The sequence below is a fragment of the Anoplopoma fimbria genome, chromosome 4 (assembly GCF_027596085.1).
Source record: "Anoplopoma fimbria isolate UVic2021 breed Golden Eagle Sablefish chromosome 4, Afim_UVic_2022, whole genome shotgun sequence".
Lineage (NCBI taxonomy): Eukaryota > Metazoa > Chordata > Actinopteri > Perciformes > Anoplopomatidae > Anoplopoma > Anoplopoma fimbria.
The window spans coordinates 15,318,327-15,343,217 of NC_072452.1; the positions used below are offsets into that span (position 1 = coordinate 15,318,327).

Below are 24,891 nucleotides of genomic sequence, written 5' to 3' on the forward strand. Positions count from 1 at the left end.
TTTGATTTTTTCTTTATCATTTCCTGATCAATGCACCAATACACCAAATTAAATTCCCTGTATGCGAGAACCTACTTGGCAAAAAAACTGATTCTGACTCTGAAATTACAGAAATGTAGTTAGGCGAGAAGAAGAAACAGGGACTTCTTATACATTTGGTCAACTTTATTTTCACTTGGTCTTTTAGAGTACATCTTACAAATTTTAGTCTGTTACTTCACTTCCATTTCCACCAATTCAAGCCATCACCAACAAAATTGCAGCAACATGTACATTAATGATCATTAAAACAATCAAGGAGACAAACTCATAACAAAACCCCTAAAAGGTCCAATGATTTGACAATCCAGGGTCTCCAGAGTCATTTGAATATTTATGAGTGCTCTGTGTGCATTTAGGATTGATTTGTTGTTTAAATCAAAAGTTTTTAAATGAACATCTGCTAGTGAAACACCTTTCAAGGATTACATTTTAACCATTCATTAAGATCCAAATGACACATTGGACGATCCCGACATCTAGAAACACATGAAAATCTAAACAACTTTTAAAGTTCTCACTCTTCCTCAAGTGCATTAAAAATAATCTAGTAAACAAAGCTTGGAAAATAACTCAATAAAAGAAAAAAAGCACGTTAACAGGATGATCCGCAAACATCAGTGGTTCACTCCCCTGAAGGAATTCCCAACCACTGAAAATCTCTGCGTGTAGCAGTTTAACAACCCGATCACTTCCACGTTGAAGCGATGATAATAATCATTTTCATGCACAAAATTTCATCACTGACAAGCTCAGGGAGAGACTTGACAAGAATTTACGGGTCAGGATTCGTGAGAAAGATGATTATTTCCTCCAATGTTTGGGGAAAAATACTGCAAGTCCTCTCCAAAATATATGAAATGTGGCAGGAGTACAGAAGGTCGAGCTCTGAGCTGATTGAAGTGCTTCATTTAGGAGAGGGCTGGAATGAGTTTTTTAAGAGCATAAAGTCAGAAACAGATAGAGGGAATCACCAGCAGGTGGAGCATGTGCTTTGAATGTGAACCTTCATTTTAAATAGCAAACAGTAATCTTTCTTCTGAGGCAGACTGGATGGACAACAAAGTGGATAATAAAAAATAAAATAAAAAGTGTGCCTGAATATTTTCTTTCTTTTCCTAAAGGATTCATTACAATTACATGATTTTTATTCTCAATTGTTATCTAATTGTAAATGTAACAAACATAATCATCTATCTAGTACTAACTTCTTTTGTTGTTAGGTATTACAGTGTGATTGAGATTGAACACAAGAGGGACATGGCAGCGATGTTAAGTGGCTCAGTACAACTGACAGGTCTACATTGTTGTGCGTGTGTGTGTGTGTGTGTGTGTGTGTGTGTGTGTGTGTGTGTGTGTGTGTGTGTGTGTGTGTGTGTGTGTGTGTAGGAATGAAATCTATGTGTATTTAATGCGTTGTGTGTGTGTGTGTGTGTGCGTTTATGTCCTGTATTTTCCATGATGGCTATCCTGTTGTCTTGCTGAGGTTAGTCTTGTGCATCGGTGCCTTGTGTTTCCTCTCTCTCTCTCTCTCTCTACTGTTCAGTCCATTTCAGTCAGTTTCTCCTCTTGTGCCTCCTCATGTCTCCATGGTTACTGAAGCATCACGTTCCAGTCTAACCCCACGTTCATTCCGGGCTTGCGAAGCGTCAATACCGACATGGAGGCGTCAAAGTCAAACTCTAGCTGGCTCTCCTGACCATCTGCAAAACACAAAGAGAGAGAAAAGGTTACGTGAATCTCATTATGGTCTCATATTGCCAAACAGATCACCTTTAAAAAAACGGGATGATAAGAACTTTGTAATCCTGAGGGTGCAAAACTACTGGTGGAGAAAAAACATCTCTAGGAAACAGCACCCAAAGTAAAACACAATAACACTCAGTCACACTCAGCGTAATTTAATCAGTTCTACAGTGCGTACTGCAGCAAACCAGTTCACAGACATTTCTAACAGACTTTAACACTTTAAATTCTCAAAACCTCTCTGTTCAAGTGCACCCAAAGTTTAGTTTTTCAATGCTGTGTATTGCACTCACCAGCAGTCTTGAGGGTAACCTTGCTGGGCTTACTGGCTCCCAGTATGATAATGCGTTCAACCCAGGAGCCGGTGGAAAACTGGGCATCTGGAGCCAGGTTCCTGTGAACCGAGCAGAGACATGGACTTAATATTCGTACAACACAGAAATGATTAAGTAAACCTTATAAAACAAATCATAAATGTTTTTACAGTGTTATGTCTGTGATACAATAAAGATCTGATCCGTATTGAAATATCTAAAAGAGCCAATTTGAGGGTAGATTTACAGATTTACAGGAGAACACTGATCACTCACACAGAAGAGAGGATGTTTTTGGCGAAGGAAAGCTTTCTGTGGATGAACTCCTTCTTCTCATAGTTGAAGGTGTGGCCATCATCTATGTAGAGCTCACCCTCTGCAGTTCTCTGTCAAAGAAACGGGTAAAACACCAAGTAGGACAATGCAACATGTCAAAATAGAAGCAGATGGACAATCATTTACAAATACATCAATAGTTTTATAGTAAAGGAGCAATCCCTGAAGAAGCTATGGAAAAGAGAAAGGACCCTTTGTTTCAAGCAAAAAATAACTCTCTTGGCTCAAACCACTTCCTCCAACTCTACGTCAACGGCAAGACAGATTAATGACAACGTACACAACGGAAAGAAATTACAGCAAAACTCCATGTAAGACAGACATATTTAAAACAGATGGGCTTCTATGACTTATTTTAGATTACCAAAGTGATATGGTGCTGTACTAATTGAATTGTTAATTGTGAAAACTAGCATGTGTTTCTATAAGGTGTTTTTATCTATTTATTTTTATCCCTACCTCTCTCCCCCCATCCCTTTTTCTGAGAGTCCTCTCTATGTGGTGATGATTTAGAATGGGAACTGTGTTAATTTCCAAATGTATGGTATGACCATTTTAGTTACCTGGGGGTTAAGAGCCACATATAAGGTGTAGGGGTCGTGCATCATGCAGGAGGAGGACCTGCGAACTCGAATCTTCCTGGGAATAATGGAGCCGCCACGCTGGAACACGGGGATCTGAAAAGAAGACACAAGGATCCATATTAATACAAGAGGAAAGAAAATACTAACTAATAAATGATGAGCCTCGAAATGTTAATTGTGTGACATACAGAACTCATGGTGACAGGGATGTAAAGGTTCTGGGCCCCGTTGTGCTTTTGGAAGGTGTGGACGTCAAACCAAACCTGAGGAACACAAGTTAAGACAAGGTTTCTTCATCAACAACGACACCTGAATCAGCAGTCATGTCCTATAAAAATACCTTTTCTTGAAAGAGCCATTGAATTGTAACACTGAGCTTCAGTCTGAACACACAAGAAAGATACAGTCATTGTGAAATGTGTTAAAGCTTCCATGTTTCTTCTAATTACCTCGTCTTTGCCAGGCAGGTAGGCGGTGACTCCCCTGGCTCCTTCCTCAGTGACTGGGTGCACCAACAGGTCTCTCCCTGCAGGGGAGTCAAGTAACGTCAGTGGATCGGATAATCGCTTTGAACCACGGCTGTCTTACTGTAATTGATTTCAAGTTTTCAATATAGTTTGTCTTCTTGTAACTCGGCTGTTCCCAGGCTTAACAGAAGAGAGCCATACCCACAACACACCATCATTGTCCCAAAAATAACTACAGTACAGTATGTGCTCCAGAGATTCTTTAATTAAAACTATAAATAGTTGGAGGCAACTTTGTCCAGATAAAAAAAAAAATCTCTTGAGGACAAAATTAAAGTTCTGGTAAAACTATAAAAAGGGAAGCCCCATGGCTCACTTTAGGCACACTTAAAGTAATATGCTTTTATTATTAAAGTTTTGCTTTATTTTATTTTCTTACCGATCAAGAACTCGTCATCCAGAGCGAACGTAGCAGGATCCTGAGGATACTCCACCCACAGTGGTCTGAAAGAGAGATTAAATATATTTTCATCTGCAGCAAAAGGAAATTACTAAAAAATCTGCAGTGGATTCAAACCAACAATATTAAGTATTTCTGTGCATTGGGATAGTATGCAAAAAATTGTAAATCAGATTAGGGAACATATTTTGTTTAAACTTCCCTTCCTTTGTATTAGGCAAATAATGCACAACGGCTGGTGATGATTTTGTGCAGGAAAGATGAAACAAACATTAAATGTTTCCTGCCCTGTCCTCACCTCATGATGGGTTGTCCAGTGCGGTGTGCGTGGTAGAACTGCTGGTACCAGTAGGGCAGCAGGGTGTAGCGCTGGCGCACGGCTTCACGGATCAGTGCCGTGTTTTCCGGACCAAACAGCCAGGGCTCTCGGCGGGGGGTGTCCAGGTGGGCGTGGGCCCTGAAGAACGGCTGGTACGCGCCGGTCTGGTACCAACGCACCAGCAGCTCAGTGCTCGGAGTCTTGAAGAAACCACCGACGTCAGCTGTGAGACAGATGGGGTCAGTGTTAGTGTCAGATCTAGGCTGCTCAGAGGATGAAATGAATAAAAAGTGCCACCTCCATCTTCTATTTTTAGAGCCAATGGGTGGAACCGGAGGGGAATTAATGTGCGTTCTTAAATAAATCAACTTTATTTAATGCAGGTGCAATGACATAAAAACACCTGATCCGATCATGAGCTTCATACAAACAGCCAACATATCTTCTATATATAACTGAAGCCAGATTACCCAGGGAACCTGTGCTGTCACCATGGAAACAACTCATGCAGTTTATCAATGCACGTTTCCATGACAACATTAACAAACACTGTTGGAAGAGTCGAGTCTAATTATTTTCAGAATACTGATTGAATGCATTTCCATCTTTTGGCATCACAATCCTCAATCCTCAAATGGCAGCTGATTTTTGAGGGTACTGATAAGAACTGGTTATTTAAATATTGCTTCAAAAGTCTCAGCAGTTCTCTGAATATTGTTTTCAAGTCAGGGTTATTTAACACCACAGGGACAAACTCACCACCACAGAAAGAGATTCCAACCAGGCCCAGGCTCAGACACATGGGGATAGAGATCTTAAGGTGTTCCCACTCAGCAGCATTATCTCCTGTCCACACAGCACCTACAGACGCAAACACACTTCAACAGTTAAGGCCCTGTGCTAGAATAGGCTGACATGAAATATTTCTAGTAGGAAGAAGGAGAAGTAAAATGAGTTAAGGGCTTACCGTAGCGCTGTGAGCCAGCAAAGAAGGCTCTGGTCAGGACAAACGGTCGCTCAACTCCCCCTGACCTCTGGATCAGACCCTCGGCTGTGGCCATTTGCTGCAGGTTGAATACATGATAATCAGGGCTATGTATACCCACAGCAATTTGGTTTTCTTTCAAAGCCATTTGTGAACTATGACAGTAACATCATGTCAATAAGATTATTTAGAATCATTATGACCTAGATTTCAATCCCACTCCTGGAAAATGGTAGCATAGCATCAAGGAAAAGTGATGTATCTTCATCTGTCCAAAGTCCCAAGTCTAATCACTAGGGGTCATTTTATTTTACTAAAACATTGATTTGTGTTCACTGTGTTCTACTTGTTTCTTTGTGGTACAGCCAAATTTCAGAAGTAATGTTCTGCAAAAAAAAAAAATCAACTACAGTGGCCCAAGTGACAGTAGTTACATTCATGCATGAACGCTCAACCAGACTGAAAGACATAACCAGGAGGACATTTTAAGAAATATATAAGACAAAAAGGTTCCGTCTTTAACCTTAAGCCACAGACTGATTGTGTGCACTCACCACATAGAAGCCATACAAGTTGTGAATGTCACGGTGCTCCCAGGCTCCGTGCATCGCATCCTTGTGCATGGTCACCTCCGGCCCGTTGAAGACTGATGGCTCATTCATGTCGTTCCACGTATACAGGTTCTCCATGGAGCCCTGGAGAGTGGACAGAGATTGTGGAATTAAGTCTTGAGGCCAGACAAGCTATATTATTTGGGAAAGTGCCATTTTATGAGAGCAGAAATTACTTATGAATAATCCTTTCAGATGCTTAATATTTTAGAATCAGTTGACGACTGGGAAACTGGGGTTGTAGATGGCAGCTCCCAGGTGAGACTACGTTAATGACACTGGGCTTTGCAGAAAAATACATTTTCCAGTTAAATAAAAGGTTGAATGTCTTTCAACGTGCATGCTTTAAATTATTGCAGTTTTTTAATAAAAAAAAAGAACTAGCACACAGCAACATCCAACATGCTAAATCTTCAGTGTCTCACTTGCACACTTAGTTACAGATTAGTGAACTGTTTGTCTTTAGCTGAGCGACCTTCAGACTTACCTCATACTGATCATAGGCGAACATGCTGGCCCACCAGTCCCTCATGTCTGCACGAGTGAAGTCTGGATAGCCGGCACTACCTGAAGGACATCATCCAAAGCACAGAAAGGAATGTGAGAGAAATATATTTATTGTAGTAATCTCTGCCCACTGAGCAACATGTCACTAAAATGTCAATGAGTGTCAGCGACGAGCTGGTTCATGAAGAATATATACAATTGATTTTCAAACATTTTCTGGTGACTGATGCAGAGTTGTCAGTCTCTTACCAGGCCAGCACCAGCCCTCGTAGTCTCCACCATCTTTGTTCTTGATATAGAAACCCCGACTCCGGATTTCATTGTGGATCTTGTAGTTGCTGTCTACTTTGATATGAGGGTCCACAATGGCCACCATCTATAAAAAAAATTAGCAGAAAGTCTATGTGTAAGTCCTGTGAAGAAGGTGCCTCCAGGTTATTTTACTGAGATTTCAGGTTACATAAGATAAAAAGTAAAATAGACACTGGAGAACTTCTGGCAAGAAAACCCACAAAATAGTGGATCCTAATATTGCCTGCTAGTACTGTGATTTTGGATTATTTGTATTATGTACCTTGCGTTTCTTGTCCACCAGACCCTGCAGCATTTCCTTTGGTGTTGCAAACTTGTGTGGATCCCAGGTGAAGTAGCGCTTGCCGTCCGTGTGCTCAATGTCAAGCCAGATGTAGTCATAGGGGATGTCGTGCTCGTCAAAGCCAGCATCCACCGAAGTCACGTCCTCCTGGTCGTTGTAGTTCCAGCGGCACTGGTGGTAGCCCACAGCAGCAAGGGGAGGGAAGGACTGGGTGCCTGATGGACGACAGCAGAAGGAGGTAAGAAGATGCGAGGAGAGGAACTGAGACTGAGGAGGTCAGTCAAACGTTGGTTGATCTTATATTGGGCTATGAAGACACCCATACTGGTATCAGGTTGGAAAACATCAAACTTTATATTTACTCTCTTTGTTGGATACAGGGAGAAATTAGGTGATTTTCAAAAGTCTTGATAACAACTGACAATTAAATTGTTTCTCTTTATTCTCAGAGCCAAAGTTCTTTAATCTTTGAATCAAATATCATTAAGTGCTTGTCTAATTGAAAAATATGTAAAATTGATAAAACAGTGTGTCTAACTTTAGTACACAGAACATGTATTGAAAGGGAAACTTGTGCACCCAACCTAAACCACAGAAAGCACTCTTGAGTCCTGGGAAAACATGGGAAATAAAAGCGTGCTAAAAAGCAAGCTCCCTACCTGTGAGGGAGGCATACTGAGAGAAGACATCTTGGGGTGTTGGCCCAAGCATGATGAAGACATCAATAATGCCGCTTTCAGAGATCCAACGCACATCTGTCTGGGGAGTCTCGCTAGAGCCTTGAACGTAATCCAACATTTTTCCAAACACAGTCTGGAAAAAGGCAAAAGTGAGTGAGTGAAGCACTGGGCTTTGGTGCAGCAGATATTCAATACTGGCTCAAGTCCCAGGAGCTAAGGAAAAAGAAAAAAGGGACATACCTTTCCAGCTGTGTTGGAGCTGATATCCACCCAGGTCTCAGCAGCATTGAACCAGAAGATACCTGTGGTTCGCTGGGCGTTGTGGGCCAACATGACTGGGACAGCGCCATAAAGGGCCATGGGGTTATACAGCTCGTACTGGAACACATCCAAGTTATAGAGGCGATATGGATCTCCATTACTGAAACAGAAAAATACACTCAGGGTTGATCCACTGCAGAGATGACATCACTAACATCTGTGCATGTGACATCCAATAGCAAAGGAAATTCAAACTCCATCTTCAGTTGTTGAGACTCACTCTGTAGTTTTCAGTCTGAGGGTGTCTGCGTGTTCTGGGATGCCGTAGACGTGCTCCACACCCGGCAATGAAAAGTCTAAACTAATAGCAGAGGGACCTGTGAGGCAAGATAAACAAATTTTCGGTTTGAGGAGAGTTAACGCTTAAAACAACATCAGAATTTACTAAATACTTATTTCAGATTTAATATTAAGCTCCCTCACGAATACACATGCAGATATTATGGCAACAGTAATTAATCTAAATTAATTAACAAACTGAAATGATTACCATTAGGTTTGGTGTCTGAGTGCGATTTAAATGTTTCCTCCCACATCCCGTCTTCTACTTTCTCTTCCTCTTCTTTGGCTTTCTGGGAGGGAAACAGGAAGAACAGTGACATCATTTACAAGAGAAGAAACAGCATAGAAATGGTGCGCTCAAAATAAAAAGAGGAAGTGTAAAAGAAAATGTATTTTAGTGTGTAGTACCTCGGCCTGGTTTGCCTGATCAGCGTCCTCTTTCTTCTCGCCCTCTGGGTCTGCCTGACTGCTCCATGGAACAAAGTGTGGAGGGAGGGGTGAGGAGGGGGTTACAGGAGAGATAAAGATGTGTCACTTTGGCAAAGTCATCCTATCTTGGGACAATATATGGGGGTATAATTAAAATATGATAAAAAGGAAAAGACATACAAAAAGGGAGGTTGGTGAATACTCCCTGACTCCACTTTGACAACAAGCAAATACTTTACAAGGGCTTGATTGACTTAACTTTAATGACAAAGGGGACTGAGCAACTCTCTACCTTGTGGCTATTTCAAGCTAAGCATTATGGGACAGGATCTCTAGAGGCTGCTGCTTGTAACACCCATAAGGCTCCTTACAGAACCAACTGGTATCCAGCGGTTCCCCAGTACACCATGGTGTGATCAAGGCCATAGCATTTCACCGACCGCCTACATTTGGTAGTCACATAAAGCGGTGGAGGTGCATGATCTGCAGCAGCGCACACGCATGAGGCAGTGGTGCAAAAATGGATTTTGAAAGCCTGCTACACCATATTCACATTTCAGCGGAAAAAGAAAAACAAGGCTCTTGTGTTGCACAATCTGTGTAGCTGCGCAAGAGGTGAGCGAGTGGAGAGTCTGTGTAGAGTAATCCACTAATGAAGCATTTTAACACTATGACAATAACAGAATCATGATGGACAGTTAAAAAAAAAAAAAAGAAAAGAAATTGATGCAGCAGAGATGTTTTTTTTATTCTAAACATTCAAACCGACGCAGACTCAAGTATCAGACTTTGCACAGACACCTTTTTTTATTTTTTTTATATGCAGTAGTAAAGTCTGTTAAGTCAACTGATTTTCATTTGTAATAATAGTGGATTCTTCATTATTATTACCCAGCCACAATGTGAACGTTAAGAGAAGTTAGATCAGTACTCGGGCTCAAACTGTGTTTTTGTCAGAAAGCTGAAGGCTGATGGTTCACTACGTCAAAGTTTTCAGTTTGGTCTCAATATGATGATTTGTTAATGTACAGTTTCCCTCTAACATTATTCATTAATTTAGCCTACATCTTAAATTTCAACCACACAGGATAAATCAGTGCAGGACTGTCATAATACACCACAATCACAACAATGATGAAGGCGTCTACAAAAGATGTCTTTCTGCAGTAATGAGATTATGGTTTTGAGCCGAAAAACCAAACCAAAACTGAACCAGAAGATATGCAGAAAGTTTCTCAAATATTTTTATAAAAAATGCATAACACATAACTGAAATGCAATCTGAAGTATAACCACAAAGAGAGATGTTGCTTTTGGGTTTGGGAACTGGGCTGCATTACTAGTAAATAAGACATTAACTATCTAGTTGGACTCAAACTACATGTGTATTAAGACAAAAAAAGCTCTACTTTTATGCTTCTTCTAAACTGGTGCACACCTGCTGACACTAGTGTTATATTTTATCTATTGCAGTTAGCTTTCACTAGAGCTGAGCAAGCGTGAAAAACTACTTTCAGTCAAAATAACTGGTCAACACACACAGTCAGCCATGCAGCTGCAATGTTAAGAGTGAGATCTGCTGGAGTGACACTACGTAGACGATTCAGTTAAGTGGACACTGTTCTGACAAGACAGTCAAATCACTGGTTGGTGATCAGGATGATTTTTTCTTTGTTTCATGAAATGAGAGGGAAAATTGACATCCTAGGTGAATAATTTACTCATTAGTTTAAATGATCCTTCAAAAATATGCAGGATTAAACAGGAGGCTGGACTAACCACTTAATTATGGTTCAAATTAAACACCAACATGCAGACACTCAGCCACACCCCTCTCTCAGGCTCAGTCACATTTATTGGAGGGTAAACACTGTATTTGGTGTGATGGGAGTCCCTAGAATTTTTGTCACCGTTGGCAGCATTAGCACAAGGAACAGAGTACACACTTACAAATCTTAAGGGTCTTTACCTAGAGAATACCCTCTTGATATTATCCCACACGCTAGCCACTGTGCTAGTTACTTTATAGGAGAAACTAGGATGATAGGGAGAAGAGGACAGAACAACGAGTCAGAGACAATACTTAAAAAACAAACCATTTCATGGGAACAAAAATCGAAATCATCCACTGAGTGAGGATGTGTATTACAAGAGAGGGCTAGCATTTGTTAATGTGAATGCATGCGTGGTTTTCTCACGTGTCCTTGCGCATCCTCAGGTGCTCAAAGGCCAGCAGGCCACGTGAATTCAGAGACATCAGCACTTCTCGCCCTTCCATGATGTCCAACCGGAAGGGCCGGGCGCTGAGGATGACCCTCTGAGACTCCGCCCCCAATGACAGCACCACCCCGTTCTCGTCCTGAGACAGGAGAGACAGGCTGAGAGAGCAAGAAAGAGAGAGAGAGACAAGAGGTGAATTTAAAGAGAGAATTTGGTTCAGAAAAACAAAAGTGTGGCCAAAAAATTGGAGAACTCAATTACCGTCTATCTAAATTCTGCAGGGTCTTATTAATGTCTTACTAAATCCAAGTGAAGCAAAACTAAACTTCAAGGTTGGAAATTCATTTGAAATGAGATTCCGAGAGATAAAGCCAGAAAGCAATTATGTGAAAAGTCTGGCTGTATTTCATCTGGATACCTGTTTTGCTGGAAGAATGTCAGTCGAGTTATACACTGATGGTTTTGTTTCCTTGAAATATTTACGCTCAAATAAAATATTCTTGATATTTAATTATTCATGAGGTGTTAATTCAGACATGCCTATGGGCACAGGTATTAATAATTACTTTAACAATGGCTCTGTTCTATTCAAGTGTCCCAGTAAGCCAGGATGTAGAATACACGGACCCTGAAATTGAAACAACTTATTGGAATACAACTATCAATAATTATATTATTTATACTTCTGATTTTTCTACTGTGACATGTCAAATGTCATGAGTGAAAAAAGGTATATATTATCACTCTTTTTTTAAAAAATGTAATATATATTTTTTGGCCAGTTTCTGATCCAAATAGATCGCGCAAGACAAATTTGTGATTTTGAGCTAAATAAAAAAAACTGAAAATGGCAAGACCGCACACGTAAAAGTGTTGATCTTGCTTTTTCAGTTTGATTCTGTAATATCAAAACCTCAAGCCCCCCTACAGTCAGTAACACCCTTGGGAGACTTACGGCTCAGTAGGCGGCTCCCTGATGAGCACGTCTGGGACCTCATAGCGAGGCTTCAGCGGCTTCAGCTCGTTAATCTTCACCCTCGTCATGTTTCCCTGGAGACGGTAGAGCTCAAGCAGCAGACGCACCTGAGAGACAAATGCAAAGAGAGTAAGACAGAGGTAGAGGGGTCAGAGGGAAAGGAGGGAGAAGCAAAAGAGGATGCAGAGGAATTTCATTATTATCTGATAAACACTACAGCAAATCCAGAGGTCGGTAAAGGGGTTCAGCCAAGGGCCAGTTTTTTGGAATTCCACTAAGTTTGCCATATTAGGTATTTTGTTTTAATACCACAAAGAAGGGAAACTGGTAACTTATGTATTCATAATAACATGAACATTTTCCGATCCGCTAACGGGCTACAGATACGGCCATATTTATCATTTTAGCGAACAGTTTAAATTAAATCGAGGCTCTAGTGCTTTAAAGTACAAACAAAGACCTGGAGTTAAGCCGTAAGTGCCTAATCTTTATGGCAGCCATAATTTCCCCAATGTGAATTGCTTCTCTATATGTGATTTACCTTATTGTTGTCATTGATGAGCTGCAGCGTGAGTCTGGTGTTGGTCAGCTCCATGGTCTCCAGCAGGGCCCGATAAGGAGACTCACCAGGCTTCAACGCTCGCTGACGCCTGTTAACAAAAAAAAAAAAAAAAAGAGATAACAAGAGTGGACACCAGAGATAAATCAGTATCTGAGCTTCTTGCAACTTTAAATAAGTAAATGTATTATTTTGTATAACTTGCACTCACTTGCAGAAGGCACTCTGGTCACATGTCTTGAAGTTGCCCCTGTCCACAGCCCAAGTCCCACTGAGGGACAAAGCCAGCCAGAGCACCAAGACAGGCGCCATCCTACAAGGAAAGTCACAAGAGAGCCTGAAGGTTATAAGGACACCTCTCCTAACATTTGATCCAAGAGGACCCTGGTAAAGGTCCATGTACTCAGGGGGTTATTTCTATAGACACACAGACGGACTTTGATCTCTGCGCTGGTCAAATGTGTCCTCAACCAATGCTGCACCTACAAAAACGTGCATTTATTAACAACAGTATCCAAAAACAAAAAAACAAAAAAACAAAAAATCACGTTTTTCCTGTTAGACCCCGGAGCGTGCATGTGGAGACTATTTTTCTTGGCCTTCACATTTCTGTCTCTTCCGTCACGATGTCCTGCGCTTGAAGTGATGCCAGGAGACAGAGTGAGCTAACGGAGCAGCTAAAGCGGGCTAAACCCAGCTAGCATGCGGAGAAAAAAGACACCGTAAACAGGCACAGATTACTGCTTTCACCACCTTAACGCGGGTTTTTTCCCCAGACGGACTACCGCCTGTGTGTCTGACGGCGGCGTTGCCCTTAGTTACCTTTTATGTTCAGAACGTCGTGCTAACCTGGCTAACAGAGCTGTCAACCCGCTAGCGCTGATTCAACGGGGGGATGGAGACTTTTCCTGTCGCGTTTTAATCCCCCCTGGCGGCCGTTTCTTCTTTAAAACAGCACGTTTGCTTACATGTCTACGAAGTGTGAACCCGCCGCGGTGATATCTGGCCTCTGGCGCGCTGATAACAAATCAAATAAACGATAAATTCACGGTATGGCGGTGGATCTGCTTTGTCTTACCTTTCAGTGAAGGCGGCCATCTTGAATATGCCTCCGCGTGACTCCGCCCCTTTCAGTGACTCCGCCCCTTTCGGTCCGCAACAAAGAGCGTCAGAAAGCTGAGAAACCTTTGTTTTCTATAAATTAATACACATAATGTGAACTAGACTATATCATTAAAATCTTTGAGTTTAATTGTACTTAAAGGTGATTGTCTTTTTTTTTGTTTTTTTATTATCGGGTTGATGATAAAAGGAGGATGTTATAAATTGGGTTAGGGGTTCAGGATAAGAGAGGGGCGGGGCTTAACCTCGTGAAGTCCTCATGCACGGACACGTCATCTCCAAGCTCCAGTCACTGACGTGCACACACTCATCCTGGACTGATTTCCAACCAATGCAACGTATGACTGCAGGAAACACGTGTGCAGGCTAATGCAATCCACCTCAACAGTCCTGAAATCAGTCCCAACATTATGAATCTTTACATGGTTTGACTTTATTAAAGCAGTGACTCCCATTCTGGTGATCCCCAAAGGCATATATATGAAGCATGACAACATTATTCATTTCATTATACAAAATAAGGTTCAGGTTTTTTTTATTTCACCTTTTCATCCTTCAATTTGAGAAGAAAACAAAATCACTATGTGTTTAATTTACCAAACTATACTCCTTTACCTTGGGTATGCATTTACAAGTAGACATCAATCACATTATTTTAACGGCTCCCAGGCAAAAATGTTTGGGGGCCACTTTGAAACAAACCTTAGAGAGAGACATTGAATCAACTCTATGGTAATTTTCAAGGCTGCAGTTTGCCGTGTTGAATAATGTTGTAAAATACTTTGTGTTATTTTGTCTTCCTTAAGTACAAACAAGGGCAGGGCTAACATATTGCATTGTAATGTAGGTGTTTCCATTATTTTACCCGACCCCTTTTACGTTGTTTACAGCCTGGGGGTCAGGAGCCACAAATAGGGTCACAAGATTATTACTGCAGTTTAAAATAAAATAAAAATAAGATGTGCTACACAAAGCTATGCTGATTGTTTATGGTTCTCTAATGTTTGTTTCTTTTCTTGTGAAATAAAGTATATCTTTAACTCCCAAAAATATAAAGAAAGAACCACTTTCCTGCACTTTGTTGTGATTAAGCAATCACAAACAAAGGTTGGAAACCACAGGCTTAAAAGATTTACAGGATGCAAAAAACATGATGATACAACTTTGTGGTGATCACCTCAATCATCAGAGTGTCCTGGGATAAAAACCTTTTAGCAATAACAATGAAGCTCAATTCAAGACACATTCTAGGACCAAATTATTTATTTTGTAAAGTGGTTCAAACAACAGTTTTGGGCGTATAACAACAGATGCAAGGCAAGTCTGTAGCCACAATTTTAGAACATATGCAATCTGAGAATGATACAAAACAATGTAAAAGTGAATGAGCTGAGTTAAATTGTATTGTCAAAGCAAAATCCCACATTAAGGCTGTGTTTTTGTTGAACAAATTCTGTATTAACATAATATACATGTGTGTCATTTGTCTTGTCCCCTTATCTTTGTCACAGAAACAACTAGTTAGAAACGTATCAAGTCTAAAAATATGGTACAAAAAGGTACACACACGCACGCACACACGCACACACACACACACACACACACACACACACACACACACACACACACACACACACACACACACACACAGCTTTACTTGTATGAAACTGAAGTACAGTGAAAGCAACTTTGCAGTCCACCCTTGGAGCGATGTAACACAACATTGTGTCTATTTTACAGTCTATTTATTTATTTATTCTAACCTGCTCTACATACTTTGCTCCCCACAACCTTTTAGAGCTGGAACCTCCAGCACAGATGTCCCAATCTATCAATGTTTTTATGCAGGACGCTGTGAATCGGGGCCACGTATCTCGCCACGTCACCGTCCCGAGAGAAGTCCCTGCAGAACAGCCCCTTCTCTGAGCTGAAGACAAACTTCTGGGGCATGGGCCCGTTGCCTCTCACGTACTCCCACACAGCCAGGAGCAGCAGCCTCACCTCGAAGGGAGTGAGGTGGGGGAAGGCTTCGTGGACGTTGGCGAGCACAGGAGGCAGGAACTGGCCCTCCCCCATGCAGGACACCAGGAGGCAGGAGGCCTGGAGGTGCCACGGGTAGTCCGTGGACAACATCTCGCGGGATGCCTCCCAGTGGGCCAGCAGAGTGGCCAGGAGGCCTCTGAGCACAGCGGAGCAGTAGCAGAGAGCCGGGCGTCCAGCCGCCACCACCTGAAGCAGAGGGAAGAGCACCGGGTGGGCCTCAAAGCAACGCCGAATGTGGATGTCTCGCTCAACCGTGGTGCGGGCATGCTCCTCTGGGGGCCAGGACAGCTCACTGTTGGCCACATCTGGACAAACGTTTTCCACCAAGGTAACTGCAACAACTTTGGCTGCCTCGGCATTGATGGGCAGCGGCTCGTCAGGGTCAGATTGGGGGCGCGAGCTGTTGATAGAGCCGTTGAGACCAGAAGAGCTGCAACACTGGACCACGACGGTTATCAGAGTCTGGACGTTCTACAGAAGAAAGAAACACAATGACACATTTTAAATATTTTCTGCTGCAGCCTGCAGCACATCAAACACAAAATACACATAATCACAGTTACTTTAATCATTTTAAGGTATCGTTTAAATAACCACATAATCACATGCAGGATACAATTCTATACATTTATGTATATTTGCAGTGTGTGTTCTGGATTTACTTAGGTGGGCCGTACTCATAGATCCGTCTCCACCCAATACATTTGTTCTTTTATTTCCTGTCAAAAGTTTACGTGAACATGTAGTTTCACTTCAAAGTGAATGAAAAGACAGCTGAAATGTGCATTTATGACCCAATTCATAGGGAAAATCACATCCCTAATTTGTATATAGCATGGACTGCTCCACTGTTATCTTATGTCATCCACATTTTGCTTGCTGTGCTAAACTATAGTTCTCAAATTGTGAAACTCACCTGCATGACGCCCGATGGGTCAGGCAGCTGTGTGTCAGTGCGGACCTTCAGCCCCTTGCCAATCACCCCGGCATGAAACACGGACCACACGCTGCCAGAGAAGTTGACTGTGGTACCGAACCGACAGTTGATATCCAGCAAAGAGGCTCCGATGTCAGGAGACACAGACAGGGTAGGCAAAGGGGCACCGGACATGTCTGCGATCTGCCCTCCAAACAGGCCAGCGTTGCCTTTATGTAGGGCTCCCTCAACCAGCTGCTGAAGAACCGCTTTGAGAGTGAGCGGAGAATACGCTGCCAAGCGTGACAGCAGCAGGACTGAACAGTTCACCGCCTCGCTTGCCTGTCCCCCATCTCGCCCCACCTTCCCTCCTTCTACTCTTCTTCGCAGCGCCATAAAGAAATGAGTGACGGCAGCACGGGAGAGCAGCAGCATCCGTGCTGGGGAGGAGGTGCGTGGGACTGGGCTACAGGACAGGAGACGCACCGTGGCATGAGATACAGCCGAGTCACCGTGGAGAAGGAGTGGGCCAAAATCATGGAGGTGTATTGAGACCGCTGAGCCCACCTGGGCGGCCATGGAGGACTGAACACCTGCTGCACCTCTTCTCTCCTCATCCTGACTCTGGATGGCTGCAGCCAGGTTAAGCAACAGCTGCCTCAGCTGTCGGGGCCCCAGAGTGTGTGTATGGATCTGTGCTACACAGCGAGCCACAGCGGCAGGGATGAGTCCCGCCATGCAAGAGGAGAGTGTGGTGTGCAGCTGCCAGGCCAGAGCCAGCTCCTCCGGGTTGTGGGCCTGGGTGAGTAGCTGGCACAGGGCCTCGGTGGCAACGCTTGGACCTCCATACACCGACAGCAGACACAGCAACTGGTGCAGCCAGAGGTGACGCTTCCTTTCCAGTCGCAGAGTCTCCGCACAGAGCTCACCTACGTGAGACTGCAGCTCCTCGAGGAAGGGGACGACCCGCTTGGGTTGAGAGGAAGCATGGTGATGGGGGTTGACTTCAGCTCCATCTGCGCGGTTGAAGACCAGTTTGTGGAGATGCAGAAGGAGCATCTGGAGGAGGCGATCGCAACCTTCTCTGACACCTTCATGAGGGGAAGGTGTAGGCCCGGAGATGATGACCGAGGCCGGGGTCGCTGTGTCTGCAAGAAAGCGGAGGACCCGGGACCCTCCTGATGGGCTCTGGCTTATAAGGTGGACGGCCAGCCCCAGCATATTATCCAGTTCCTCTCTGGGGAGGCCCTGCAGCAGGGCCTGCAGCTGGAGCAGAACAGGAGGGCGTAGCAGCTCCACCAGCTCTGCAGACACTGCACCAAAGAGGTTGGGGGACATTGCAGCGAGCTGCAGGAGAAATGGTACTGCAGCACGGCGGAGTTGAGGAGAACTCTCCCAAGAAGTTGAGGATGAAGTGGGAGATAAAGGACTTGACGGACTCAGGCTTTCCTGAAACATCCTGAGCAGCTCCTTCCTGATGCTGTCTGAGTGGTGCACTGCAAGGTGTCCAAGGATTCCCACCACTGAGCCAATCTTTGGCACTCTGCTGCCTTTATCCACTCCCATCACCATTAGACCCTGATCCTTAGCACCGTGAGAGCAGAAGTCCTTGAGTCCGCATGCCAAGACTCGGCTGATGATAGTACCCGGGAAGGCGGAGCCAATGTGAGCCACCACCCAATCAAAATGCGGGGAGTGCTGGACTGAAGTGTTCAACAGCGCATCCACACACGCATCGGGGCACCAGGCCAGCATTGCGGCCAAACACTGGGAGTAGGCCTCCATGAGGGACCGGGTGGCAGCACAGGACATCCAGAGCTGGAGCAGCTCGTTGAGGCTGGAGGAGTGGGGGGCCACCCTGCGGCCGGCGTGCTTACTGCTCAGCTGGCCCAACAAGTCCACAGCCCAGGCTGACACCAGAGGGGCCCAGGCCCGGGGGTTGAGACGGATGAACTCTGACAGTACGCCATGGACCTCCTACAGACAAAAGACAAGTAATTCAAACCATTTTCTAAACCATTATTATACATCTATGAACGTAGGAAAACATCTAGGATAGACAGATTGGGCAGGGTCTGGATCTGTTACTCTTGTGGGCCCACAAAACCAATTTAATGTTCTAATCTTTATAGACTTTTCAATATTTTCATCACTTTATGATTTTCAAGATATGGTAGTAGTTCTATAAGAGGCAATAATCCTTGCTTCATTGCACCTGTATGATGTCCTCCAGGTTGGAGCTGACCCCGGAGCTGGCATCGCTCTCTGTCTCCAGGTTGTGCAGGAAGGCAGAGACATGCTCATCATAAACGCCCCTCAGATGCTCCAGCACCGCCCCTCGGCAGGCCGGGACCGAGCGCAGCAGGCGCACAGCACAGCGGGCGTGTTCTCGGACACTGAGCTTCCGGCCCTGAACGGTGTCAATGCCACTGATGAAGGACTTGATCTCCTGGGAGAGTTCCTGGGCGCTGGAGGAGAAGAGTGAACTTGATGAAGTGATGGGCAGAAAGTTATTCCCTAACAATTGATGCATCATTTAAATAATTTATGGAACAAAAATTACAAACACAAAGTTTCCAACTTAACTGAATTTACTGCTTTTCACTGTTTCATAACTTTGTAACCTGAATATGCTTTAGTTCTTAGTTGTGGTAGGCATTTTTCCACTATTTTATGACATCTGATACACTAAACGCCTGATTAATAGAAAATAATATTCAACAGAAAGAGGAAGTAACTAAAAGTAATTGTTCTCAATGTATCGATAATCACTTATTCCAAGCAAATGTGTTTTAAGATGTTGACGTGTTTAGTTTACTATTACATTAGACAAAGAAACACAGCACATCCCCATTATAACAAGATGCAACTTGATAATGTTGCCAAATGCCATGACTTTTTTTTTTTGATTAATTTTCCGTCGATCAATAATTGATTAATCAACTTATTCTATAACGAGACTTATCATTCCACAAAAAGAGAAAGTATTAATGGAAATTATCCTACATTACACATCTTCAATATATTCCACACAAAACATTCACTTTATGTCGCTCTACAAATACTAGCTTTGCTCCAGCTGATATTATTTTAAAGTTTTTTGGGGTGTGGGTCAGGACAAATGTCTGTAAAACAACAACAACACAACATTTTTGGGCACCAACAACTTGTCATGTGTATATGTTTTTGTTTAAACCATTAATAGAGCACTTAGGTCTTTTGTTAATGCTGTAACTTTCAATATGAGTTGGCTCTTAAGAATGCTGCAGGAACACACTAAGGTCTTACCCACTTATGTCTGCACAGTTTACTTTAATATCAATGCAGTGAACTGACTTCAGTGTTAATGTGCCGCTTCCTCTCCTCCAGTGAGCGGTACTCACCTCAGGGCAGTCTGCGGCGTGTGAGTGTGTGAGCTCTGCATCGCCTTCAGCGGACTCCCGTCCAACACCACAGACATCGTTTGCTCTTTTAACATTAAATCTTTACATCAAACCTTCCGTCCTGCTGTATCTGCTTCGAAGGGAGAGATTGTGACAGTTTTTTTTGTTGATCTGGCTGTCCAATTCAGGACAGAAATACATCGAGAGGGCGCTACAAGCCGGATGTCGGGACTTCTTCGTCGTTAGAAAAAGTAAAACCGACACTGACAGCTGATGTCACTGGCGACACCTAGTGGTAATGAGTGGATTCATTCATTCATTCATTTAGCTGGTGTCAAGGCTGTCTGTCTCCTCACTTTACCACTGTGTCAACTAATAAACGAGGATACAGTTAATATAAGAATAAGTTAATTGATCCCCCAAAGGTTTAAAATAATTAGATATCAAACAGGTTTTTTGCCAAGTAGGTTTTCAAAGAAGAAGATGGCATGTGCAAAGTATTGACTAAAGGATGTGCATGAACGTCACAGTATAAAGAATAAATACATTAAAGTTGATGATTGAGATTATGGATGTGCATGGATAAACCAGAGCAAAAGTACAGTGCAGAAACAAACTAATACGAATACAATAAGTGCAACAAACTAATACAAATACAATAAGTGCAACAAACTAATACAAATAAAATAAGTGCAACAAACTAATACAAATACAATAAGTGCAACAAACTAATACGAATACAATAAGAGCAAAAACAATAATACAAATACAATAAGTGCAACAAACTAATACAAATAAAATAAGTGCAACAAACTAATACAAATACAATAAGTGCAACAAACTAATACAAATACAATAAGTGCAACAAACTAATACAAATACAATCAGTGCTAAGTGGAAGGCTCAGGTGTACTTCTTGAGTAATTAAAACACATCCACACTTAAAATCCACACCTTTCTTAAACAATTTAAACACAAACTATTACTACATTACATTACATTACAGTCATTTAGCAGACGCTTTTATCCAAAGCGACTTACAGTCAGTAGTATATTACATATCATTACACATACTACTCACTAGTTATTAGTATTATTTGTACAATCACTAAAATCTTTTTTATTAATACGATCATGTTTTACTAACGTGCTGTTATAATGAAAGCCATCAGTGTCATTGTTGCCGTTCGGTTGAGGCTTTTATTCTGAAGGCCACGCTGTAAAGATCAGCTGGAGGATCTCCTCTGACTGTCGGTGTCGGCTGCTTTTCTCCGATAAAGACAACAAACGAGCTGGGGACTTCGTCTTCAACGGTAAGCGGACGGACAGGTGAAACATTTAAACACATTGAAGCGTCCTGTCAGCCATGGGCGGTGTTTACGTGAGGCCACAGGGCCTTATGACCGATGATGTTAGAGGCCTTTGGCTGACGCAAACTCAGCCGAGCCTCAACTCGTCTCTGATGTTTGGTCGCTTCTTGTTGCCTAACCTCAAATCTGAAACAACCTGCTGTACAACCTGCTGTAATGCAAACCGAGTGTGTCACACTCGGTTTGCATTACAGCAGGTTGTCATTGTGATTTAAATGATCAAAAGCTCTTTATTAAGGCTGACGCACATAATAGTTCTGTGTTCTAAAACAAAAATATAACAAACATTTCGGTAATAAAACCACCTTTTTATGAAAGTTTAAATAACAAAATGTAATCGTACAAAATGTAATCGTACACCTTTTTATGGTCATTTTGAAGGGTGTAGTTTGTGGTGCTGTTCACTTGAAGGGCGTTTTACTGACAGTTGTTTCTATTATTTTGTCCACCGCGTTCATAAAACAGAAACTGTCAACAGCACCACAAACTATTCATTATTTAACTAATCATTAAGTTGAATAACCACCTCTCTAAAATGATACTATACTATTTTAACCTTCATGAAGGTAGGATATATCACAGGGCTTTTGTAGGAGACTGCATTAGTTTAGGTTTAGTTGTACTTAATAAACTGGCAACTAAGTGTACATAATAATTAATAATAATAATACACTTTATTTTTTATAACGCTTTAAAAGGTACTCAAATTAACTTTACATGGCAAAGGCAGAAACAATAAAAGCAATAATAATGTAAACAAGTAAATATAGATTTACTTTATAGAGATGAAATAACATGTCACACATCATCTGGGTATTTGATAATCCACATGTGAGGACATTATGCCTGATTATTATTATTATTATTATTATTATTATTATTATTATTATTATTATTATTATGTGATCACACATAGCCTCTGTGAAGGGCACATAAACATTTTATTTTAACTACAGCATTAAATGTAAATATATTCCTAAAATATTGTGCTTTTTTTAAAAATATCACTTTGTGTGCAAATATATGGTCTATAAAATGATTTGTTCCTGCAGGAGCTGACAGTCTGCTGGAAAGTCAAGCCAGTCGGAACCAGACGGAAGAAACATGGCCCCGACACTGGTGAGGACATTATCACCCATTTCACCCACATCAAAGAAACTATAGTGTTTTTTGTTGTTTGTGTTGTGCTGTTTTTTTGTACCATTATAGCAAATACAACAAGGTATTATTGATGTAGCTTTTCATTGAATTTAAAAGTTTCTTTAAACGTTATCTTTGTTTAACTCAGGGATTCCAGTCGGGTCAAATGTACCGCAGTTGTTGCCAAACAGTCTGTTGCAAAGTCAAACATTCTTTTCTGTGTTTCAATCCAAGTACGATGAGAAACCAGATCCTGGGGATTTGATTGAGATCTTCCGGGGCTCCTATCAGCACTGGGCTGTGTATGTTGGCGATGGCTTTGTTGTCCACTTGGCACCACCCTGTGAGTCGCACAGACACACAGACACACACACACACACACACACACACACACACACACACACACACACACACACACACACACACACACACACACACACACACACACACACACACACACACACACACACACTGTCTGGACTGCTACTCCCAGATACTAACCTGTCTCAGTACATCAGATTATTTATTTGGTTGAACTGATTCATAATTCATAAACCACAAAAAACAAAAACTAAACATATTGCATTATTTAGTGCATGAACCCACATAAGTAATGTCCGTTTCTCCCTCCTTCTGTCACTCTTTTCTATATATAGCAGAGGTCCCAGGTTCAAGTGCCAACAGTATGATGTCGGTTCTAGCTGAGAAGGCCTTGGTGAAGAAAGAGGAGCTGTGGGATGTGGTGGGAACCAACCAGTGGAAGATCAACAACAGCCAGGACAAGAAGCACAAGCCCCGCTGTGCTCGCGTTATCGTGAGGGAGGCCTGTGCGATGGTCGGCCAGGAGCTGCCGTACTGCGTCTTCAGGGGGAACTGTGAGCACTTTGTAAACGAGCTCCGCTACGGAAAAGCTGAGTCCCAGCAGGTCAGTGGACCCGTGTGTGTGTATCTTTAAAAAGCAGTAGTACTAATGTTGGACAAAACACATTAAAACAATAAAGGTGTTAAGATGGTTGTGCTGGTGAGATTAATACAAAGGCTATAAAGACACAAAAAAAGTCATAAGACAAAATTGAATTCTATAAACAAGCAATTTATCATCTATTCAGGAAGATCGCAAGGTTAAAAATGATCAAGTCGGTTACAATGGATTCCTATAGAGACCTGTTTCCATGGTGAGGAAAATAAGAAAACCTCACAACATAATCAACATGTCTGCTGTCCATTACATTATAATAGAAATTTTATTTAAGAGTTTAAGTGGTACTGAAAAATGCCAGAGTTGTGAATAACTCTGATGGAGTTTTTAATATGAAGAAGACTCAGCTCACTAACTTAAATGTGTCCGTTTCCCTCTACAGGTGTGTAAGGCCAGAGATACTGCCTTGATTGCCGGAGTGGCTGGAGCGGTCCTCATGGGTGCCGTGTATCTGTTTGGAGGCAGCAAGAAAGAAAACAAGAACAAAGAGTGATTGAAGTCCTGGGTGGCCTGTTCAGTAACTTGATGAACGGATCATCCGCAAAGCCTAACTTTCACTTTTCATGTTCACTCACAGAAACAAAGCCTAATTTACATCTGTGGTATAGCCAAATATGATATGATTAATTTCCATCTTGCCTACTTTACCTACTTTACTTTAGATCAAAGCTCTGTGTTTTTCAGACTTTTTTACATTTCTACAACTTTTGCACAACTGACAATATGTAAACACTTTGAGCTGCCAAGATGAAATATGTTTGAATGTTTGATATTAACTGAAGATTTTGAAGATTGTATTTTTTGGATTGTGAATGACGTGAGAAGCTGAGGTGGTCTTTTCGATTCATAAAAACAAAAATGGCTTGCGGTCTCTGCTTATGAAGATATAATATTACTTACTTGAGTTGAACCTATGGACAAGAAGAATATCTTAAATACTCAAAATAAGAAAAACTATGTAATGTGTGTAATGCACTACGGCCTTCTGTTAAGTGTTGAAGTACCTTGATAAACTGGGGGCACTGGGCTGAACTAACACTCCTGAAGTTTTAAGACATCTCTATTGAATAACACATTGTCTCCACATTTATTTGTTTGTTTTGAATAAATAATAATTTGTGTGATTCTGGATCGTGTCTTCAGTGTCAAAGAGGGCCCTGTTCGTTTTGAATGCATTTAATTGTGCTTTTAATTGTTCACTTATTTCTTTGTCACTTTTTAATCATTTTATTAGATGGAGCATGCATAAAGTATCAATATTCCTGTGCTGTAGATTACATCTGTGTCTGCTGTCTGTCCCAGGACATCGCTCCTGTTTGTAATGATTCTGAATTTTTTAACTTTTTATATTCCATGAGCTCCAAATTCTGTTTCCTCTTTTAGGTGAAAATATTTAGAGTGATGGAGATTTTCAGGTGTTGCGGATCTCACGATATAAGCAGTGTTGTGGAGTTATTGTGCGCATTGTGTACGTATACTGGATGCAATCTCTCTAATCGTTAAAGAAA

At 42.0% G+C, this 24,891-nt stretch overlaps 3 protein-coding genes across 7 annotated transcripts; 1 reads left to right on the top strand and 2 right to left on the bottom strand.

Annotated features, from left to right (window-relative positions):
* Positions 1-144: 144 nt before the first annotated feature.
* On the bottom strand, positions 145-13,549 carry ganabb (glucosidase II alpha subunit b). Of its 4 annotated transcripts, none has more exons than XM_054597436.1 (25): positions 13,509-13,549; positions 12,642-12,743; positions 12,413-12,521; positions 11,851-11,978; positions 10,874-11,053; positions 10,645-10,710; positions 8,655-8,712; positions 8,455-8,536; positions 8,185-8,281; positions 7,884-8,064; positions 7,623-7,776; positions 6,943-7,178; positions 6,618-6,744; positions 6,349-6,428; positions 5,805-5,945; positions 5,233-5,329; positions 5,025-5,126; positions 4,245-4,488; positions 3,926-3,990; positions 3,469-3,545; positions 3,208-3,282; positions 2,999-3,112; positions 2,376-2,485; positions 2,079-2,179; positions 145-1,742 (listed from the first exon to the last, which is right to left on the bottom strand). In XM_054597436.1, the coding sequence occupies exons 1-25, from the start codon at positions 13,526-13,528 to the stop codon at positions 1,633-1,635; spliced, it is 2,856 nt and encodes a 951-aa protein (XP_054453411.1). In that variant the 5' UTR covers positions 13,529-13,549; the 3' UTR covers positions 145-1,632. The 4 variants fall into 4 exon arrangements, with proteins under 4 accessions (XP_054453411.1, XP_054453413.1, XP_054453412.1 ...); XM_054597438.1 differs by lacking the exon at positions 13,509-13,549 and adding an exon at positions 13,253-13,493; XM_054597437.1 differs by lacking the exon at positions 13,509-13,549 and adding an exon at positions 13,399-13,471.
* Positions 13,550-15,294: 1,745 nt separating this feature from the next.
* ints5 (integrator complex subunit 5) lies at positions 15,295-20,146 on the bottom strand. Its single transcript, XM_054597498.1, has 4 exons — positions 19,895-20,146; positions 18,727-18,979; positions 16,512-18,488; positions 15,295-16,066 (listed from the first exon to the last, which is right to left on the bottom strand). The coding sequence occupies exons 1-4, from the start codon at positions 19,987-19,989 to the stop codon at positions 15,347-15,349; spliced, it is 3,045 nt and encodes a 1,014-aa protein (XP_054453473.1). The 5' UTR covers positions 19,990-20,146; the 3' UTR covers positions 15,295-15,346.
* A 964-nt stretch (positions 20,147-21,110) lies between these two features.
* Positions 21,111-24,865, top strand: LOC129090199 (phospholipase A and acyltransferase 3-like). 2 transcript variants are annotated; one of them, XM_054597744.1, is made up of 5 exons: positions 21,111-21,223; positions 22,317-22,383; positions 22,639-22,747; positions 23,061-23,329; positions 23,766-24,865. In XM_054597744.1, the coding sequence occupies exons 2-5, from the start codon at positions 22,369-22,371 to the stop codon at positions 23,874-23,876; spliced, it is 504 nt and encodes a 167-aa protein (XP_054453719.1). In that variant the 5' UTR covers positions 21,111-21,223; positions 22,317-22,368; the 3' UTR covers positions 23,877-24,865. The 2 variants fall into 2 exon arrangements, with proteins under 2 accessions (XP_054453719.1, XP_054453718.1); XM_054597743.1 differs by having other exon boundaries at positions 21,111-21,207.
* The last annotated feature ends 26 nt before the right edge of the window (positions 24,866-24,891 follow it).

What these genes read in the sequence shown, in the direction of transcription:
- ganabb (XM_054597436.1), bottom strand. Translation starts at nt 13,528, where the DNA reads ATGGCCGCCTTCACTGAAAG. An exon ending in ATGGCCGCCTTCACTGAAAG is followed by an intron (nt 12,744 to 13,508) that starts GTAAGACAAAGC and finishes CTTTCCTTGTAG; the next exon opens with GATGGCGCCTGTCTTGGTGC. An exon ending in CGAGGGCTGGTGCTGGCCTG is followed by an intron (nt 6,429 to 6,617) that starts GTAAGAGACTGA and finishes GATGTCCTTCAG; the next exon opens with GTAGTGCCGGCTATCCAGAC.
- ints5 (XM_054597498.1), bottom strand. Translation starts at nt 19,989, where the DNA reads ATGTTAAAAGAGCAAACGATGTCTGTGGTGTTGGACGGGAGTCCGCTG. An exon ending in ACGCCGCAGACTGCCCTGAG is followed by an intron (nt 18,980 to 19,894) that starts GTGAGTACCGCT and finishes CTTCTCCTCCAG; the next exon opens with CGCCCAGGAACTCTCCCAGG. An exon ending in ACCTGGAGGACATCATACAG is followed by an intron (nt 18,489 to 18,726) that starts GTGCAATGAAGC and finishes TTTTGTCTGTAG; the next exon opens with GAGGTCCATGGCGTACTGTC.
- LOC129090199 (XM_054597744.1), top strand. An exon ending in TGTCCACTTGGCACCACCCT is followed by an intron (nt 22,748 to 23,060) that starts GTGAGTCGCACA and finishes TTCTATATATAG; the next exon opens with CAGAGGTCCCAGGTTCAAGT. An exon ending in GAAAAGCTGAGTCCCAGCAG is followed by an intron (nt 23,330 to 23,765) that starts GTCAGTGGACCC and finishes TTCCCTCTACAG; the next exon opens with GTGTGTAAGGCCAGAGATAC.